At 39.9% G+C, this 21,357-nt stretch overlaps 1 protein-coding gene across 1 annotated transcript; it reads right to left on the bottom strand.

Annotated features, from left to right (window-relative positions):
• Positions 1-891: 891 nt before the first annotated feature.
• On the bottom strand, positions 892-20,194 carry LOC119728291 (muscle, skeletal receptor tyrosine protein kinase-like). Its single transcript, XM_038200476.1, has 12 exons — positions 19,701-20,194; positions 15,368-15,460; positions 15,110-15,169; positions 13,624-13,896; positions 12,520-12,644; positions 11,231-11,409; positions 10,190-10,423; positions 8,319-8,500; positions 7,693-7,716; positions 6,771-6,865; positions 6,152-6,305; positions 892-5,819 (listed from the first exon to the last, which is right to left on the bottom strand). The coding sequence occupies exons 1-12, from the start codon at positions 19,924-19,926 to the stop codon at positions 4,621-4,623; spliced, it is 2,844 nt and encodes a 947-aa protein (XP_038056404.1). The 5' UTR covers positions 19,927-20,194; the 3' UTR covers positions 892-4,620.
• Between the last annotated feature and the right edge of the window lie 1,163 nt (positions 20,195-21,357).

Here is a 21,357-nt window from a genome sequence, read left to right as displayed (position 1 = left end):
CAATCCCCAAAATGTACTTCTCAAAAATAACAAAATAAATTTTAAAATATAGCCAAATATGGGCACAAATATATTACACGGCAGTTATTAACGATTTATGCAAATTGGGTATAATTATTTCCACCACTTGGATTTTTAAAGACTTTTTGTATGTCATTCTAGGGACCTATATAGAAATGCATTGTGGTGAAAAAAAAACTATGTTGCAACTTGTGTGAGGTTCACTTTAAAAAATTGTGTATTTTGCCTTGACTACTTGGCGGAGGTAATAAAGGGCAAATACGTGTTCTTGGGCCTTAAAGTAGCTCCGGCGACTTGTGCCGCATTTTGCTGGATTGTTTTGCTCGTATGCATTTGGAATTAGCGGGCTATGGTTTTGATATTGCTTCGATAGACTCGAAAACTAATGTTTGTGTATTCGTTGTTACTAAATTAAAATAATCACAAAGAACACCCTCTGAGATACCTGGAAAGCCTGAGGTCTATTCGCGCACAATGGATTGTCAAGGGGAGGGGACTACGTGTATACAGCACTAGACTACTCCTCCAACTATACTTGGATACATGTACATGTACTGTACGTTCAAATTGAACTTATGTACACAACTTTCGTTAGGGAAAATATTTGCAAGTACATTTGTAATTGTGATTACTTGTAAATATCAATGTTCCTTATCTGCACCACTAATGTGCATAACTTTATCTAGGCCTAATACACATGTGCATTGTACATGTAATGTAGGCAGGGACCAATGAAAACCAGTTTTACCGTTTGTGCATATCCCAAGTACAGAAAAGTAATAAATAAACAAATGTCTTCCAGATCCCAGTAAACTCCAATGAATGTGATAAAGGAAGCAAACGAGAACAAATGCAGTCAACGAATAAAGATTCATTAATATGGAAAGCCTGATACAGCTTTATTTATAGGCGTATCTTTGTATACATTACAAAATGTAGAAAAATCACATTAAATACAAATAATATTCAGTGGGAAATCTAGGTAGACAGATTATAAACAAATAAAAATGTTTAAGATTTAATAACATGGACACAAAATAGGTACATGTACATTGGTTATAAGAGTTTTATATTATAACTCGGTATGTGCATATACATTGTACATATGTTGCATAATAAAATGAGTACGCTGTGCCACTTATTGTTCTCACAGAAATAAAGATAAGATATGTATTGTATTGCTATATGCACTTTCATTATCTCTCAAGTTGGGAACCGTATGAATCAAGTTTCACTATTCAAAAAAATGAATGTGCAACTGAACTTTTTAACTCTCACATTATGTTTTGGTTTTCTTGCAAACGTGTTGCCCTTTGCATTGTATGAAGACAAGTTTGGATACGAGACATTACCTTTTATAAAAATTATTGTGTAATGAATAAAAACACAATGACTCAACTCAAAACTTTGTTATCAAAATGTACATAATCTGCATAATTTCATCTTAAAAATGGCCATAATATGTACGGCCTCTTGCTACAGTTTACATACAGAAAACTATTTGTGGATATTTTCTTTGCTAATGCAAACAAATGCTTTATCGTAATTTACAGTTCAACAGTTCGATACTGCTGGTGATCAATATTTACAAAGTATGTACAGCGATTCATGTACAAGGGAACTCCAGATTGCACCAACTTTGAATACATTGTCTGGGAACAAAAATGAGAAATCAATAACTCCTTCATGTTTGGCTTAAACTGGGCCATGGTTTATAGCTCTGTACTACTGTTCCATGGCCATTCCATCTCGACCATCAATATGTCGGCCAGGAACTTGTGTACATGTATTCTCTCTTTTTTTATTTTTAGATTTCCAGGCAATCTAATTATCAAATACGACTACATTTCGTACTAGTGAATTTTCAACCAAAGATGTTAACGAATCAAGCCAAAATACAGGACAGTTGATGCATGTACATTTGGAAACAACTCATGGGGTTCTGTACAGAAAATTGAAACTAACAATCCATTATATCTCAACGACAAATTGTTCCCCTGCTTTTCCGTAAATGTGGAAATTCTTTTCAGCCATATGTTTCCCTACTTTTGGGTGACAGTGGCTAGACTCGATCCCGACTGCTGAAAATACTGCATAACAAATACATTACTGAATAGGCCACACCAGCAACCAACTGCATGGATTTATTTTCTGATAAATAGACTCAAAAGGTGTATGTACATAGGAAGCTACAAGCTGGGAATGAAAACACCAGATTGTTGCCATTCCATCAGAAATTGTTTATGTGGAGCCAAGTACCCTGGAGGGGTACAGTAGGCGGGGCCACAATACTTAGGACTGTGTGCACTTTAGATCAACCGCCAAGTCAAGTATTTTGGAGTGGTTTGTTGATATTTGTGGATAGTTTTTAAGCCCCTAAATCTCTAGAGGAAGTATGCCTTGAAAAGTAACTTAACTTTTTTGTTATCTTTTGCAGTGTTTTTCTCCAATTGTAGTAGAACTAACCCACCTGTTGTTTTCAAAAAACAAAGATCAATGGAACCCCATTTCAGACTAACACCGTAGCAATTTGTCAGAAGATGGTTTCCTTTTCTTACGCTGGGCGTTCACTGCATACCAGGTAATGGAATGGAAATACCAGGCAATGGACATATTTGAACAGATGTGTTTATAAGCCCTTAAAGGTCACAACTAAGCCTAAAAAATGTTACCACTGGTACAGTGGCACTGCATGACAGACTACATGTACATGTACTAATCTTCAAAGTGAATTATACTGTCCTGCAAGACACTTTTACCTCTAGTGAGAGTTTGTATTTTTACGACTATATGTAGTCCAAAATAAAGGAACTCCATCCCTGAATTCCATCCCATTAAACTATTTTTGTGACTTCACCCTTTTGTTTAAAGTGTAGATTATTTTCAAGAGTCTACAGTTTACTGGAGATTCATAACGAGTGTACAGTTTACTGTAGATTCGAAACAAACCACAGATACCACGCATTCCTTATTTTTGTAAATTTACAACATGAAGGTATTTTGTGTAATTCTATCAGACATGACTTACTAAGTTGACATGCTTTTGGCAGTGAGGCGCCTTCCATTCGTTGTACATTGACTAATATGTATGCCGAGTAAATTTACGAATCTACACAAACAATATCAAAAAACATGGTGAGTGGGGTGATGCATGGGGTTCTTGAATAAACCTTTTTGAAAAAAAAAATAAGTCAGAGAATAGACTCGGAACTGTAGATTCGTGCCACAATGGACTACGAATCTACAGTTCCTTGTCTATTCTCTATAACAGAACATAAAACAACTAGGACAACATTTCAAAAAGTTAAAAAACAATCAGTGTATACCATGTTTAACCATAGTGCTAGTAACCTTTTTCAAACATGGCGGACACAATAGGAGGGCGCTATTTGAAGTGGGTAAATTTGAGTAAATACAAGAGTATACTCACTCTCAATGGCGCCCTCCTTTTGTGTCCACCATACATGTGCTTCTAATTGTCAATTGATTTGATAACTCCGTCAATTGGTTTCAGACCCCAAAGACATGACACAAATTGCAACTTCATCATTGCAAGTACATTTTATGTACATGTGAAAGATTGGTGAAAATGGAAAAGTACACGAATATTTGGGGTCAACGGAGAGACATAATATCATGTAAATGTACAACAGTACTATCAATTCGCATCCACTATGACTGAGCACAAAATATCATGTACATGAACACGTGTGCTTTACCTAAAGCATGTACATGCACACATGAGTTAAGCTCTAGTTTTAACTATTTGTGTGATCAATTCTTGTCTACACAAACTTTTCAAACAAACTAAAAATAATTTCCCCCAAAATAAGGGAACAGGAAGACATATATCACAGAGAAATTAATATCCTGCATTCATAAGTTTACAAAATATACAAAAGATTAAAAAACAGCATTTTGGCAAATATAAATCAATTGATCACCTCCTATAAGTACATTGTCTCGATGCTTTCAAACAAGGAAGGAAATACTGAAACTAAACAAAATGGATAAACCATTTCATTGTTTGTTTCACTTTTGGAAGATTAAACTCGAGTCCTGATAAAGGATAAATGGCTGTATTAGGGAAAGCCTCAAAACAGCAGCAAATTGAATAAGGTCAATTAAAAAAAGAATAATTTAAGAATAGAATACGCTTGCCTCCGTACTTTTAAATGTATGGTATAAATACATAACCATATAAACGTTTTAACTTTTGGAAGATTTTTCATCAATACAATGATCAATAGTTTTCATAACTCTAGAGGCACCCAAACACACACATTGTGTATGTTTGAACCTAGAACATACAGTCCAGATATCAAACTGTGTATGAACCACTGTGCGATGGATCAAACAGCTAGTTCACCATTACAAAGTCATCAGAAGTTAACTAAATGTATGTTGATGATATAGAAATGTCATGGAAAATTAAGAGCAGCTTAATCAAACTCATGCGTTGATTTTGATGCTTGTGCGCCTTACATCACTATTTAAATACCTGTGCATTTTTGCTGCCTTTGATTTTGTTAAAGGTCGACTTAAAAGTACTGGGTCCTTTGAGAATTGACAGATGCACCCAGCCTGCTAGCAAACAGATCAACAGACCAACTCACTGTCCTGCATGGAGTTCAGCGTGTCTCGCAAAGTATAGAAAGACGGCCTGGCATTCAGATCCTGACTGCAGCACATCTGAATCAGTTCATAGACACAGTGGGGTGTGTTGTCAGGGCACTCCAACGTGTGCCCTTTGTAGGTCTGCAGGAAGACTTCCTCATGAGTCATGCTCTCGTATGGCTGCCGAGCAAAGCTGAATATCTCCCATAACAGCACCCCAAAGGACCAGACATCGGAGTAGGTTGTGAACTTGTAGTGCCACAGGGCCTCAGGTGAGGTCCAGCGTATGGGTATGGTCTCATCCTTGTGACCCAGGAAGTGGTCGCTGGAGCCAAGGTAGCGAGCGAGGCCAAAGTCGGAAATCTTGACCTCATTGTTGTTGCCAACCAGGCAGTTTCTAGTTGCAATGTCCCTGTGCACAAACCGCTTCTCGGTCAGGTAGACCATACCACAGGCCACCTGGTATGCTAAATTGAGTTGGGTGCGGCTATTAATCCGCAAGGCACCCCCTGGCCCACCCTGTGGGGATTGGTCAGGGTTGTGGTAATGTAGGAATTCCTGAAGGTCCCCTTGGCCCATGTACTCAAGTAGTATGCACAGTGGTTTGCCAACAAAGCACACCCCCAACAGTTTGATCACGTTAGGGTTATCAAATCTGGCGATAATTTCTGCCTCACGATTGAAGTACTCCTGGACATCTCTATCAGCATTTGTTTTCAACATTTTGACTGCGACGGTGGTGGAAGCTTCCTCCGGGCGCAATTTTGGTGCAATCGCCTTAAACACCCGTCCAAATGCCCCCTCGCCAATATCTACAATATATATGATGTTGTTGCGAGGATATTCCAAGTGCCTCAAGTGTGGGTTGAAGCTTTTGTTGAAGTCTTTCCCATACATGGGGTTCTCGGGCAATTTGCTGACATCCAAATCGCCTGGGAACTTATAGCGGGAGTAGCGGTTAAACTTGTAACGACAGAACAGGACGGCGCCGACTATGATGCAAACAAAACATACACCAACAAAAGCGCCACCACATATCAAATATATGTCTCTGTTGCTGTTTGGTTCCATTGGTACGGGATGCACATAGGGTGTGTCAGTTATGGCATGCTTCTCCTCCGCAGTGGCGGTTGTGGATGACTGTTGTGGTGGTGTAGTTGGACTCGCTTCTGTCGTTACATCTGGAAAATTGAGCAGAATAACAGACATTAGTTGGAGTAGGAAATAAGCAATATTTAAATTTTAAAAGACTTACGTCTTCAAAGTTTTTTTTCGCAACCTTGCCAAGTTGTATAATGAGATATGAGAAATAATATGAATGTATTTCTACCGTTGCAGCCAAATATTTAGTTAGGTTATAACTGCTTTCAAGATGCAGAATAAAACAACAAACCAACAATGCGTGACTTCCTGGAACGTTTGGGACCAACAAACATGACAGCATCTTTCTGATGCACAATTGCACTGGGCAAGATTTCCCTGACATGATTTTACGAACATTTTCTCAACTCACCACAGCTTGGAATTTTGCAGGATTGCCACTCTGTTTCACCGCCAGTGGGAAAGCAGCCTGGTTCACTGTACCGCCCGCCTGGGTTACGGCAGTAGTTGCTGCTGTTCACCAGCTGGGGATATACTGATGCAAACATGCGCCGGCTCTGTGGGTACTAAACATACAATCAGGGGAAAAAATGATTAAGGTGTTTGTATGCCAAAGGTTGACCCAAACCATCAGGGGCAGATTTTGTGGATTTGTGCCACCAACACAAGTTGTACTGACAAACTGACAATATGGCAGGGAACTGTTCAGCCTTGGCAGACGTTTGAACTCTCTGAGTGCTTTCTAGTTACCGGTACAGTACGAAACAAACTTCAAACTTCAAACTCGAAACAAGTCATGCAGTCTCAATTCAAGTCACAGGTTATTCAAATGATCAGTGACACACACATATTAGTTGCGACCTTACTTGTGACTGACTTGCAATTTGACTAATGATGGACTGGTCTGCAACTCCAATTAATTAATTGAAAACCCTTGATGAACGTGATGCATGTATATGAATTCCTGAAAAGCTTAGTCATGTACAGTTAGATAGGCCTTTAGAGAAACAATTCTTAACAATGTAACTTACACTTGTTGCCCATTGCTGACAAGTCAATCCCGTTTTGGTCACACTGATGTTACCCTGGTAGTACATGCCATCGTTACTATTGTCAACACAATCCCCTGAAAGATAAAGTGAAAAAGTTTTTATTAACCCTCCTAGTCTTCTGAACTTTACACCCCTTTAACTTTTGCCAAACCACTATTTCCAATTGAGATAGCACAACACTTCAAATTCCTTTGAGGTAATTTTCTGTGGAGTATGGATAACACTTCAAATCCCTACATACTTCTTTTGTGTTGTTGAGCTCAGGGTAAAGCCCGGTTCATACTCGGCACAAAAGCGAGATCAAATGCGAATTTGTGACACCATGGCAAGTATTCGCGCTGCGAATTCGTAAAAAAACAAGATAAGTTTGCGGTAGCACCATGTGAATAAATCTCTTTTGTGAGTATGTGTGGTTGTGTGGACTCAACGTTTCAACAGTATGCTCTGTCCGTCGTCAGGAGAATGAGGGATTCCAACAATGATGAAATGTTCGTAAAAGTTGAACACATTTCAACTCTGGCGAATTTCGCAGCGAATGTTTCATGACGTCAAATTCGCTTCGAATTCGCATGGAGTATGAACCACGCTTAAGCAGGCAGATGGTCATTTTTCAATGCTCTCCAAAAAGCTGTTTTTCGTCCAGTGACTATTTGTGTGACACCCTTACTTTAACACTTCATATCCCTTCACTTGAAACTGACCTGCAGTGTTTGACAGGGTTTACATATTGCTCTGAATATTGGTTGCCCATTACGAGGGCTCCTCATTCATTAACTACGATCTGGCAACACTTTAGAATTGGGAACTGAAGAAGTATATATAGAGGTGGAAACATAATACACGTCATTATTATTTCTATGGGAAAGAGAAAGCTTGAATTGACAATGGCTAAGGTACTCACATGTTTTCTTATCGTCTCGCATCTCTGTGAATAAAGGAACAAAATTGAAATATTTTAGATTGTTTGAACATCTTACGTTCATCCCTAAAAGGTTCATCAAATATGAAGAGAATTCATCATAACTGGGAGACAAGGGTACACACTGGTAACTCTTTAGAAGGGAGCCAAGTTTTATTTTGAAAGAACCACCTACATTCTGTGGACATGAACCAAATTGAAATCTCTAGCAGGCCCATCGCCAAGGGGGGGGGGGGGGCCTAGAGGGGCCAGGCCTTCCCCTGGCAAGCAACTGCCCTTCCCCCTCCCCCTTGGCAAAAGCCATAAGCATAAAAATTATCTACAATTGTGTTTTTTTCTTGTGGTGCCCCCTAGCTGGTACTGCCCCCCCCCCCCCCCCCAATTGGCCAGAGCTGGCGACTGGGCTGATCTCTTGTGTCGTTCTGATACAAACAACATAATGACATGTTTATCATTCTTTAAAAAACAATGGTATTAAACTTAGCTTTATATTGAAACAATGTGAATTCGAGTCACACAGACATTAGAACGACCACAAGTAATCCATTCCCACAAAGACGGCAATCAATGTATGTCAGTGCAGTCAGTGTATGCACTGTGGGACTTACCAAACAGGCCAGCATCACTACAGCTCCCTGGGGCTGCTTCTTTGCTGGGGAGATCCTGGCATTGTGATAAGCCCGCTAGTGGCCCCAGCTTCTGCTTAATCCTCTCATCGCTGCTCAAGCGAAGCTTCAAGTTCCTCCAGTCCTGATAGCAGAGATCACTGCGCACTGTCAGACAGTCCTCCCTGACAAAAGAGTAATAACAATTCAGGTAGATATTAACTCTCTGATTTGTCTTTCCCTCACATAAACCTTTCAATGTCATCTACATTATATACATAGCAAGTTGTAGTCAAGTAGGTTTTGCCTTTCACCACTGTATACTCAGTGTGTTACCTCCCGAGTGAAAGTTGAAAAAAACAAGTCAGGTGTGTTTACAAACACAAATGCCCCGCAACCGTGACTGTTTCCATGACATAACACCACTCTAACATCAACTTACATGTACCTTGGTCAAATGGAACGTTCATTGACAGCATTAGTGTCTTCTGTAGGTTTTATATGAATTAATCCCTAATCCCTATGATCTCAGAATAAATACAAGATTTCTATTGTTTTAGCCACTGTGACCTTGACCCTTGACCTTTTGACCCCCAATGCGATAGGCTTCTTAGGATTGCCAAGGACAATCCACAAACCAAATTTGAAATTCATATGTAAAGTATTTCTCAAGTTATCGCGCTGACAAAATTTCTATTGTTTCAGCCACTGTGACCTTGACCCTTGACCTTTTGGCCCCAAATGCAAAAGGCTTCTTAGAATTGCCAAGGACAATCCACAAACCAAATTTGAAGTTCATATGTAAAGTATTTCTCAAGTTATCGCGCTGACAAAATTTCTATTGTTTCAGCCACTGTGACCTTGACCCTTGACCTTTCGGCCCCAAATGCAAAAGGCTTCTTAGGATTACCAAGGACAATCCACAAACCAAATTTGAAGTTCATATGTAAAGTATTTCTCAAGTTATCGCGCTGACAAAATTTCTATTGTTTCAGCCACTGTGACCTTGACCCAAGGCGGAAACAGTATGCCCCTTCGGCTTCGCCGCGGGGCATAAAAATCACTCTGGTGGGACTCGAACCCACGACCTCCCGCTTTCTAGTGCAGATGTCTTATCGACCACTGAGCTAACGTGATCAGTTGGCTGGTTTGAATCTTATGTACATAGCAGCGGGTACCGCAATCATATGATGAAATTTTGCGTTGGGGTAATGTAAATCACCCCGATGATTTACATCACCCCAACGCATAATTCCATCTTATGAATTGTAGTCAAGTACTCACTTTCCAGAAGTATGAATATGAGTGCATGTACTTTGCTATGAATAGAGTAGAAATAGGAGTAACTTGCCACGAGTATAAAAACAAGTGCAAGCATTTTTTCCATGAGCATGATGAGTACGAGTACGAGTACATTCCACGAGTATGATTACGAGAGCTTTCCATGAGTACGCACACATTTCAATGGGTAACACATGTTCTAAAGGACTTTTTGCTGTCAAACTAGGCATTAGACAAACATGCAAAAGCCTCCAGAACAGTTAAATATTAGTTCTGTCCCCGCATGTAACTCTTACAGAAATACAAAATTTCAGTGGCTGAACATTTCCATGAGTACGAGTACGAGTGTATGAGTACAAGTAATTTTGTTTTTGCGAGGATGAGTATAAATACGAGTACATTCTCATGAGTTCGAGTGCGAGTACAAAAAAATGTGTACGGGTATGCGTACTACAACACTGATACAAATGGAGATGCAATACTTAAGACTACACATGTAATCAGCTTAGGTTCCAAACTGACCACACTGACGGGTGATTAACAAAAAAAAAAGGTAACTGATAGCAGAAAGCTGTCATCAGATCATAATTTACCTGCAGAGTGGTTGAAGCCTGGAGTTTTTGCAGTCAGGCAGCATGCTGTGACAGACCAGTGACTTGAAAGCCTCCCTGCAGGTGCTATCCTGGACGATGCTGTCCACGTGGTCAGTCAGTCTCTTTAACACTGGCTCCATGCGATTGTGCGGGTCGTAGAAATTGGCATCCACAAAGACACTGCGACCCGACAAGTAATTCTTGCAGATGTTGCCTCTGTAGCTGGCACAGTAACTGCAAATGTTTACAGACAGTGACTTATTGGCGTTGATGTAACACCTTCATTGATTAGCAAAGCCCTTCACAATGCTGTTACCCCTGTCCAATGGTCTACATTGGATAGGCTATTTACTGGTGAACCGTTTAAGCGCATTTTCAGTCCACTTTGTGTCTGTTCCATAATTAGGCTTATCGTGCTTGTTGTAATATTAACCCTGACGTACCTGAATCCATCTAAGTCCACACCCCTGTTTTGGCAGATTTCGGCAGATTCAGGATACCTCCATATTGAAAAACTTGGGGATTTTGATGGATTCATGACAGTAATCCTAGCGGAACTGCAGGATTTTGATGGATTCAGGGTACTTCCATATTGAGCAGTTGAGGGACTTTGATGGATTCAGGATCTCAACACTTTAACTTCTTGGCTATATGTTTGGTGTGTACGAGGTATATGTACTACACTGGTGGATTTTGATGGACTCACTGGTGGATTCTGATGGACTCAGGACACCAAAGTTTTCTTGCATGACCAAATTGGTGGATTTTGACAGATTCATGATACTTTCTAGTAAAAGAGCTCAAGGGGTTAGGGTTAAGCGACTAAAAAAACTCCTACAAGCAGCTTTATCATCATCATCATCATATTGGTAATCCTTCCTTCTGCCCAAGCACAACTCAGTGGGAAAATGCCTCGTATTCAAAACTGACAGATATACCATAAACTTGCATGCAATACATGGATAATATTATGCTGAATTAAAGCTATACAAGGGAAATAATACACTGAATTAAAGCTGGAATTGATAACATGTTACTCACCTTGGAATTCCATGGACTCTGACATTATAATGCATTGTGGACACATAATCCTTCTCCCTGCCATCCTGCTGTAAGACTTTGTTTCTTGCTAAGCAGGTATAATTGAGAGACTTTGATGCGTTGAAGGTCAGATACTGCTTGACCCAGTAAGTGGGAGGGTGAGTCTCTTCATTTTTCACCTATACAGGACAACGGAAATAACACAATTTAGGACATATTACAAGCTGTCATTTTGAATCAGCCCAATATCATTGCCAACTATGGAACAGCCTTTGGCAATTCTGGATTGCTGCATGTGTACAAATACAAGCTTGAATGTCAAACCTCCGAGCAATTCCTGCGTTACGTCAAGTCTGGAACAGAGCTTTTAGGAGCTCAGTGAGTAATAAGGTTTGAAACATTTCTTTAAATCATTAGCTCTAACCTTCCAAAATCCTCTTTGCATAATGGAAGATTTCGAAGGATTGAGGCAGTATGGCAAGCATGTGTGGTTTTTTTTGGAGGATGCATTGTGTCAAGATCTCAGGCCAAACCTTGTGTTGTTTATGCTTAGCCATGCATAAATTTAGGCCTAGATTGTACTTGAAATCATCAGCACTGCTTCAGGACAACACTGGCACTGCCTCAATGTATTAACAGTGACTGTTGGAGAATTTTGAAGGATTGAGGCAGTGGTTACCCCTCAAAAGGAGCAAATTCAAGAAAGAACAGATGATGTTGGCAGATTAAGTCCGTATCCAATTATTACATGGAGGCATGCACTTGGGGAATTTTGCAAGACTGGGGATACATCTTAGCAAAAAGGCTTGGGTTGGGTTAATTGGATATCCATGTATTGGTTAATTGGCTGTCACAGACAAAAACACTTCCTTTTATAATGCTGGAATTGCCCCTCTTAAATAAATGTGATGCGGTCAAGCTAAATGAGTCATTTGTCGGGAACTTTCATTTCAAGATTCAGGCCAAAATAGGGTCACTTCATCACATCAATTCATCACATCTCTTGGTGTTCCGACTTCCATAAGTTCTGAACTAAAGATGGTACCAGCATGCGGTTTTCACAGCAGTAATGCTGAGATTGTGCTCTTTTCGAAACTGTTCAAAAAAATTTGTTGACCAAGGTCGACAAATGACTCATTAGATTGATCGCATCACAAATACTCAATGGCTAGTTAGTATCCAATTCTGCACAAGCGACATAAAAAAACAGTGATCCTCTTGGGCTAAAACTATGTAACCAATATAAAAAAAATGGATGCACAGACCAGTCAGGTGGGAATGATACTCACAAAATCTGTGTTCTTGGTCCAGCTAAATGTTGGCTTAGGATTTCCAGTTGCTGCACATGTAAGGTTGACTGCGGCGCCATAAGACACATCAATGGTCTGCTGCTCACCAGGGATCTGTGCTGGAACTGGGAACCAATGGAAAAGATTTACAGGGTGAGTTTGATTGATGATATGATATGATCATGTTCAATTTACTTCCTCTTAAAGGGCATGTACATCATTGGCTTTTGCTATAATTTTCGGAAACGAACTATTTGAGGGGTTAGTATAATAGATCAACTATTGTTACACTGACATTTTGTACTCGAAAATGCTGGAAAAACCAAGAAAAACACAAATGTTCAAGTAGTCTGGTTCCCTGACTCCACAAAAGATAAAAATGTATCAGTTTATAGATGCCGGAAAATTGTAAGGTAAGGGAACCAGTCTAGCTGGCCTGCACCCGTTCATGAACATGTAACCAATAGCAAACAACATTTGGACTGAAAAAATGGTAAACTTGGAGCAGAAGTTCAAAAACAGTTAGGTTTTTCCATCGGTGGTCGGCCAACCACCGTTGGAAATGTATACAAAAATACAATTTTCTTGAAAATGACTACACACCAGGTGCCATAATTTTACAGGATGCTTTAGACTGTCATTTACCAACATCCTAGTAAGGTATTTCATAAAAACTTGGTAGTTTTATTTTTCGATGTTTGCAATTGTTGTATATACCCTTTAATCCTACCGGTAACTCCCTAGCGTCTTTTACTAGGAACTGGACCAATTCAATCAAAATCCATCTATCACTGTGCGTCTAATACAAAACTGTACATGATAAAATGGAATCAACCACTGACGCACTGGTTGACATTCGTGTCACATGGCTTTTATCACAATAGCAGTACAGGAAGCTAGGCAAAATCATTCGGATACCCCTAGCACTGTTTCAGGCCATTAGGCCCAAGTCCATCATACTCCATCAATATTTAATCACGCCAGGCCTTCTGGACCAAGTCCCCCAAAATCCACCGATTTGGGGGATGGATTTTGATGGAGTTGGGGTGGTTAGGGTTTCATAGCTTTAACCCTTTTGTAGTAATTTAAAACACTAACTCTTACTTTGGACATCAAGGAAAGCTGGCGTTGAATACACCTCCCCGCCAGCATTCAATGCTCGGCACTGATAAACACCACCATCAGAAGTACTGATACTGGGGATCCTGAGGTTGAAATTACTCTTAATAATATACTGGGAACTGTTGCGCGGAATGTCGTGTCCATCCTTGACCCAGGTGACCTCTAACCCCTGACCCACAGGCTGGCAGCGGAATGTGACTCGACCACCGACGGCAACGGTCTTGTTCTCTGGGCCTCGCTGGATTGACGGGGGCTCTAGAGACATAGATGAGAAAAGAAAGAGAACTTATGAAATTAGCAGTACATGTATAACCTCAGATATTCTGCCACCATGTAGCTGACACTATGGCAATAGGCTACAGAAAGAGAAAGCAGGGCACGTTTTCAGTAGATAATTTAAGAGTAATCAGCTCATCATAGTTTGCTTCCATTCTTTTTACTGTAGAATTGTTATTATAGTTCAATACACTGTATAAGCTTTTGATTTTGTTCTGAAAAGACCCACATACATGTAATGGTACTTTCCAAGTGCAAATCCAACAGTCACTTCTAGTATAAAACAAGTCAGGTGTGTTTACAAACACAAATGCCCCGCAACCGTGACTGTTTCCATGACATAACACCACTCTAACATCAACTTACATGTACCTTGGTCACATGGAACGTTCATTGACAGCATTAGTGTCTTCTGTAGGTTTTATATGAATTAATCCCTAATCCCTATGATCTCAAAATAAATACAAGATTTCTATTGTTTTAGCCACTGTGAACTTGACCCTTGACCTTTTGGCCCCAAATGCAATAGGCTTCTTAGGATTACCAAGAACAATCCACAAACCAAATTTGAAGTTCACATGTTAAGTATTTCTCAAGTTATCGCGCTGACAAGATTTCTATTGTTTTAGCCACTGTGAACTTGACCCTTGACCTTTTGGCCCCAAATGCAATAGGCTTCTTAGGATTGCCAAGAACAATCCACAAACCAAATTTGAAGTTCACATGTAAAGTATTTCTCAAGTTATCGCGCTGACAAGATTTCTATTGTTTTAGCCACTGTGAACTTGACCCTTGACCTTTTGGCCCCAAATGCAATAGGCTTCTTAGGATTGCCAAGAACAATCCACAAACCAAATTTGAAGTTCACATGTAAAGTATTTCTCAAGTTATCGCGCTGACAAGATTTCTATTGTTTTAGCCACTGTGAACTTGACCCTTGACCTTTTGGCCCCAAATGCAATAGGCTTCTTAGGATTACCAAGAACAATCCACAAACCAAATTTGAAGTTCATATGTTAAGTATTTCTCAAGTTATCGCGCTGACAATATTTATCCGGACACATACACCCACCCACCCACCCACACACACACCCACCCACCCACCCACCCACCCATACACCCACGGAAGGACAAGGCGGAAACAGTATGCCCCTTCGGCTTCGCCGCGGGGCATAAAAACTGACATATTTACCTATTGGTTGTCGAGTTATTTCAAGTGGTATTTGAACATTCCCTGGTTGCCTTGGGTTTTCTGTACAAGAAACATACATGTAAATGGGACAATAAAAAAAACCGATAATAAAACTTTACAATATTAAAAATGATTCTCAATTCAATGTCTTACTAATTCAATCAAGCTCATACTTGCTTCTGTCCATTTCCAAATTTGCAACAATTAAACAGGACAACATTTTTCACACAATTTTTAAGGTTTTTTTTTAATTCCTACCTGAAATTGGCTTGACTTCTGATGTGTGCTGCTGAGTTAGATCTGTTATTGCTGGGGTTGTTAGGTTATCAGGGGCAGCAGATGAAGAAGGCACTGCAAGGGAAAATTGAAAACTTGTTTAAAAAATCTAAAAACAAGTTGGATCACTGCTTTGTGCCAGGGGTGTAACAAGTCATCAGTGTTTTGTTCATCACAATACATTGTACATGTACGAGAATACAATCCGGCATCATAATAACATATTTAATATACTACCCAGACAGAACCTTGTCATTTGATTGGTGGAATTTAGTCACATGACAATAAATCAATTGCCCCATTTCATTGACAAATATTCAATTGTAAAATTTACATCATACATCAAACGATTTGCATGGTTCCATTTACCATGCATTTTGGTTCCATTCGTTTCGCTCCATTGCATGCACGTTATGCATTGACCATACATGACCGACCGTACTGACACTGCATCAATCGCAACCTTTGACACGAACCCTGACAATGTTTGGAAATCATTTAAACCATTGGACCAGTTATAGACTGTTTTTGAACACTTTTGGACTTGAACTTCGAGCTTGTTGTGTTTACTACTGTTTGGATTGGAACTTTTACTACCTGTTGGATATATTGTATGTTGTGGATGGCCATGGAAATGAAGTAAAATTGAAGGTAAGGCCAAAAAAAAAATATTCGGTCTCTGGTCAGACCAAAGTTCCGGAACTGACGCGGCCACTTCAAGCTTAGACAAGGTGGGGTACAATTTTGCTTTTTTGGTGTCCTCATGTACATTGGTGTCCTCCATAATTTGCCTTGGTGCTTTCGATCATTTGCCTTGGTGCAATTTCCCATTCCTTGGTGCTCTTTGGTAAAAAAAAATTGAGGTGCGGAAATAGAGGGCGCTGTTGGAGCTACCGCAGAACATTTTGGAAAAAAAAGATCGACGCGCATGATTAAAATCGACGCGCGCGCTGACCAGAGACCGACTTACTTTTTTTGGCCTAAGCCTAAGTATTTTTTTTCATAAAATATCAAATGACAAGGATCTATTTAGGTGTTATTTAATTTGTGCAATGGATGGAATATTTTCATTCGGTGAAAGGTTGAATGGAAAAGTCAATCTTGCACCTCATGAAAATACATTGTATTCCTCCCAGTCCTTCTGATTTGAAAATTGCAGGCGTGTGGAAAAACGCACACCTGGATTTTTCTAGGCGTGTGATTTTTCTAGGCGTGTGATTTTTCTAGGCGTGTGATTATCTAGTGTGTGATTCTGTGGTCCAGGAAATTCAGGCGTGCAATCATTCACACTTCTCGGGAAGCTTTTAGGTGTGCGATGGCGTGGGGGTGCGATTGCACGCCTCAAATCAGAAGGACTGTCCTCCCATTGCACTCATAAACATTCATCACGATATTGGTTATGAATAAAGTCAATATAGGCCCATCTACTCAAAAACGGAAGGTAACAGCATTCTTAATTTGTGGACGGCACATCTTGTAACTATGAACAAAAAATGAACATTTTTATATCAAAGGTGACAAGAAATAGGCAGTTGTCATATAGAGTTGCATACTTTAGAAAACTAAAACCCGTCCAACATGCACCATAGCATGTGAACACTTAATAAATTAATACACAAATGGAAACGTTCGATCACTTTACTGCATGATAGGTATCATGATATACATACATGTACACGATGTAACTTCTGAAGTTAGAGTATCACAGGCTGCACCTTAACCCTAACCCACCTCACTCCTCCAAAATCCTCCTGGCGGTTTTGGAGGATTCTAGAGGATTGAGGATGAATGGTGATTGAATCAAATGAGGATTCTGGAGGATTGAGGATGAATGGTGATTGAAGCACATGAGGATTTTGGAGGATTGAGGATGAATGGTGAATGAAGCACATGAGGATTTTGGAGGATTGAGGATGAATGGTGAATGAAGCACAAGAGGATTTTGGAGGATTGAGGATGAATGCATTTTGAGGCAGGACTGTCTGATGATTTTGAAGGATTTGGCGTTGGTTATCCTTCATTTAAACACGAGTGCAAAGTTTAGGGATGAGGAGGATTTTGGAGGATTGAGGATGAATGCATTTTGAGGCAGGACTGTCTGACAATTTTGAAAAATTTAGGCGGAGTTGAAAAATTTTGGAGGATTTTGGAGGATTGAGGATGGTTGTAAGCAACAAGGGCCTAGGGGGTTAGGGTTAACCCTTACTCCCTACTGTTTTTGGAAAGAGTTCCATACCTGGACATCACTTGTCACTCTGTGCACAAACCCTGTGAGACTGGTCTGAAAAAGTCTAAGTGTTTTCTCAGTAAATGCTTCAATATTTTTTTCCTGCTAAATTTGACTTTTTTAGGGCATGTTATCACTTTCTGATGGCTGATAGGTCACTGCAGGAAAAAAAAATTAGTGATGTCCATGTATGGCATTCTTCCCCTGTTTTTTACTAAGTACTAGACCAAGTCCGCCAAAATCCATTACCTAATCACACTTTTTCCAATGCATGCTTTGCTTTAGGCCTCCAGGCCCAAGTCCATCTTACTCCATCAATATTTAGTCAAACCAGGCCTGCAGGACCAATTCCCCCAAAATCCACCAAAATGTGGGGATGGATTTTGATGGAATTGGGGAGGTTATGGTTAATTAATGTGGGAAAAGGTAGGCCTATTGATCTCTTTTTAAAATTATACATTTTTTTAAAGTGTACAGTTTATTGGTTTCATGAAAATTTTTAACATATTTTCCAACTTTCAAATGACTGCCCATAACTGGGGTTATCATGGTAGGTGAGAATGTTCAACCTACACACACTCCTTCAATATTTACATTGGGCTAAAAACATTTGCTTCTATCTGCTTGCAATTTCAAAATAGGGAACTCCAACCTTCCAAAATCCTCTTTGCAAAATGGAGGGTTTTTCAGGATTGAGGCTTTGTATGGCAAACATGTGTAGCTGATTTTGGAAGATGCACTGTGCCAAGGTCATTGGGCCGGGCCTTGTGTTGTTTATGCTCAGCTGTGCATAATTCAGGCCCACATGTACATTTGTAGATTATACTTGAAATCCTTCGCATTGCTCATAGATGTCACTGGCTCTGCCTCAACATAGGCAGTGATAGCTGGAGGATTTTGCAGGATTGGGGGGCTGTGGCCACCCCTCCAAGGACCACATTCAAGAAATAACGGAGCATTTTGCAGGATTGAGGCTGTATGCATTTTTTACATGGAGGCAGTTGGAGGATTTTGCAGGATTGAGGTTGCATCTTAAGTGCATAGGGAGTTAGGGTTAAAGAAGGAAATATTTAACGCTGTTAACGCTGACAATACCCAAGAAAAATGGAGAATGTACATCGTGCAAGCCACTAAATGCATAAAATTAGCCTTGAAGAGAAAATGGTCAACAGTCTATATCGTGTGGTATCAGCTTTTGTTGACTGCCATGTGTACCAGCATCAATATGAATGTACTGGCAGCGGAAAATTTAGAAAACATGTAGTGCTGTAACTTATGTAAAAAGGCCCAATAATGCGGCTCAGATACTGAACTTCCTCCGTATTGTGAGCCACACAGCGGTCATACACTATTGTGGGAAAAAAGTTGATTTTGAGGAAATTGGGACTTTTTTTCACTTGATATTCACCATGGAAGATACTTTGGTTAATAACCAGGAAAAATCGAATGGTCAAGTGCACATGACTTTTGTTTTGACCTAGAGAAAATAACTGCAATCTTTTTTAGACAAACTCACTGAACATTTTGTCTGAAAATTACAGGGTAACTAAACACAGGTCTATAGAAACAGAACTCAATTTTCCTGACTATGCCTTTCTTCCATGGTGAATATAAATTGAAAAAAAATAGCCCCGAAATTGATTTCCTCAAGCTACGCTGTACATGTGGCAAGCACGTGTATGCACCAACGGCAGAAAATTCAGAAACATGCAAAGCTGTATTGCTACCAATACAAGTACGAGTGTTAAAACCTTGTAATAAATACATGAAAATTATGAATACACGCACAAAAATATCAAGTTGTGTAAATTAACTCGCAGAAATTGTCTTTCCATCGATGTTTCAATGTTTGTCATGTTTGTGTGACATTTTGACAATGTTAAAATTTGAGTGGCGTAAGGATACTGTATTCTTCTCTTTTTTTAAATTACAGAAAATTTTACTTTACTTCTACTAAACTTTACATAAACAAGCAAATGTAACACTAACAATAACATGCATTGTTAGGCATTTTTGTATATTTAACATGTTTAATGAACAGTCAGTAATGTAAAAACATAATTTAGTTTGCAAATTTATTTTGCTCACCAATTGTTGCAGTCGGTGCGGAAGAGGCAGGAGACAACAGGCAAAAAATCACCACTACTTGCAAGCCACCAACAGCACTTCTGTATCTCCAGGCCCAACGATGGTCAGCTCTTGCGCCGTTCATGGCGACATTTCGCCGTTTCGACTCGGGCGTTGCCATACTGCTCCGCCAAGCCCAAGGTGTCCCGCCAGACCTCCGAGCGACAGAAAACCATCCAGACTTCATTCCAAGTCGCGGGTTTGAATCATCCCCCGGTCAAAGAAAAATCACTTTCGTTGGTAGACACGTATACTCATCTTCGGACAACTTAAAGTTTCCATTTCTGGAGTTATATTTCGAGGTTTTTGCTGAAATTGCAGGCTTTTTCTTGCCTCCTCTTCAGACATTCGGTTTGGGCCTTTTCAATATGGCGACTATATTGTATGTAATTGTATTGTGGCTCGCTCTATTATGCACGGCGTAAACAGGTGGGGCTAGTCGATTAAACAAAAAGGGGTGTTAGCATTCCTTGAACCGAAAAAAGGGAAAATATACGCTCATCGTCGATTAACTATGAAGTAATAAACACATGTAAATCTTTTTTTTTTAATGTCAAAGTTAACAAATTGAAAGGAAAATGCTACATTGCTCTAATTTTACTATTTTATTAAGGTGTAGTCATATTTACGCCCCTTTCAAACTTTTGTGGCGTGACCCTCAGAAGCGGCAAAAGGCAAACAACTATTCATAAACAAATATGCGCAAATTGGACTGGAATTTTTGTGCAATACGCAGTAAACAAGTCCTTTGATATACATTGTTGAACAATTCGGTGTCAATATCGGTACCCAGAAACAACAACCGGAACAGTTATGCGGAACCGTAACTTGTCTGGCGAGAAATTCAATCCACAAAACATTCATTTAAAAGGCAAAGAGAGGCATAGTTGTACCAGAGATGTAATTTCATTTCAGAGATCGTACTGTTCCTACCTCCATGGTATAATGTAAGGACTAGCATTGTGTGCGAGGTTCGAGTCAATGCCCTGATATGCAAAATAGACGTTCACGGTTTACCTCGATCAAACAGAATGACTCACGAAAATAGCAGCGCCATGGTTCATGAATTTTAATGGCTTTAGCAAAAGTGGGTTTGTGGAATGCATGGTACCTCGTTCACAACATATCTGCACCGTGCAGTTCTGCGTATTAAGCCACTTATTTCAATGTGTGGGGTCCTTTTAGTGCCGAGAAAGTCATTTCTATGATGAAAGAAGTAGATACATCATACTGGTGAAAGACAAATATTGAAGAATATTGCACGCAATTTATAAGTGGAGGCTAAAGAAAAAAATCCCAGTCTGAGAAAAAGTAAATTCAACCCATCGTGCATGCATGCTTTGAAAATCCATAGGCAGAGTTAAATGACTTGAGTCAATGACTCGCAATCGACACGCAATCAGACTCGAGTCGCAATTTTTGGCGACTCGACTCGGCTCGAGTCCCTGTACATAGGGGTAAATGACTCGACTCGAGTCAAGTCACTGCGAGCAAAGGACTCGATTTGACTCGAGTCCCAAACATGGGCGTTGCGAGGGGGACAAGGGGGCGCTTGCCCCCCCCCCCCCCCCGAACAGCAAAAAAAAAAAAAGAGGCGCGAAGTCATAGCGGTGTAAAT

Source organism: Patiria miniata, unplaced genomic scaffold (genome assembly GCF_015706575.1).
Source record: "Patiria miniata isolate m_02_andy unplaced genomic scaffold, ASM1570657v1 HiC_scaffold_20, whole genome shotgun sequence".
Lineage (NCBI taxonomy): Eukaryota > Metazoa > Echinodermata > Asteroidea > Valvatida > Asterinidae > Patiria > Patiria miniata.
Note: the sequence above shows the minus strand (reverse complement) of the source record. Positions and strands in the feature narration are given on the sequence as shown.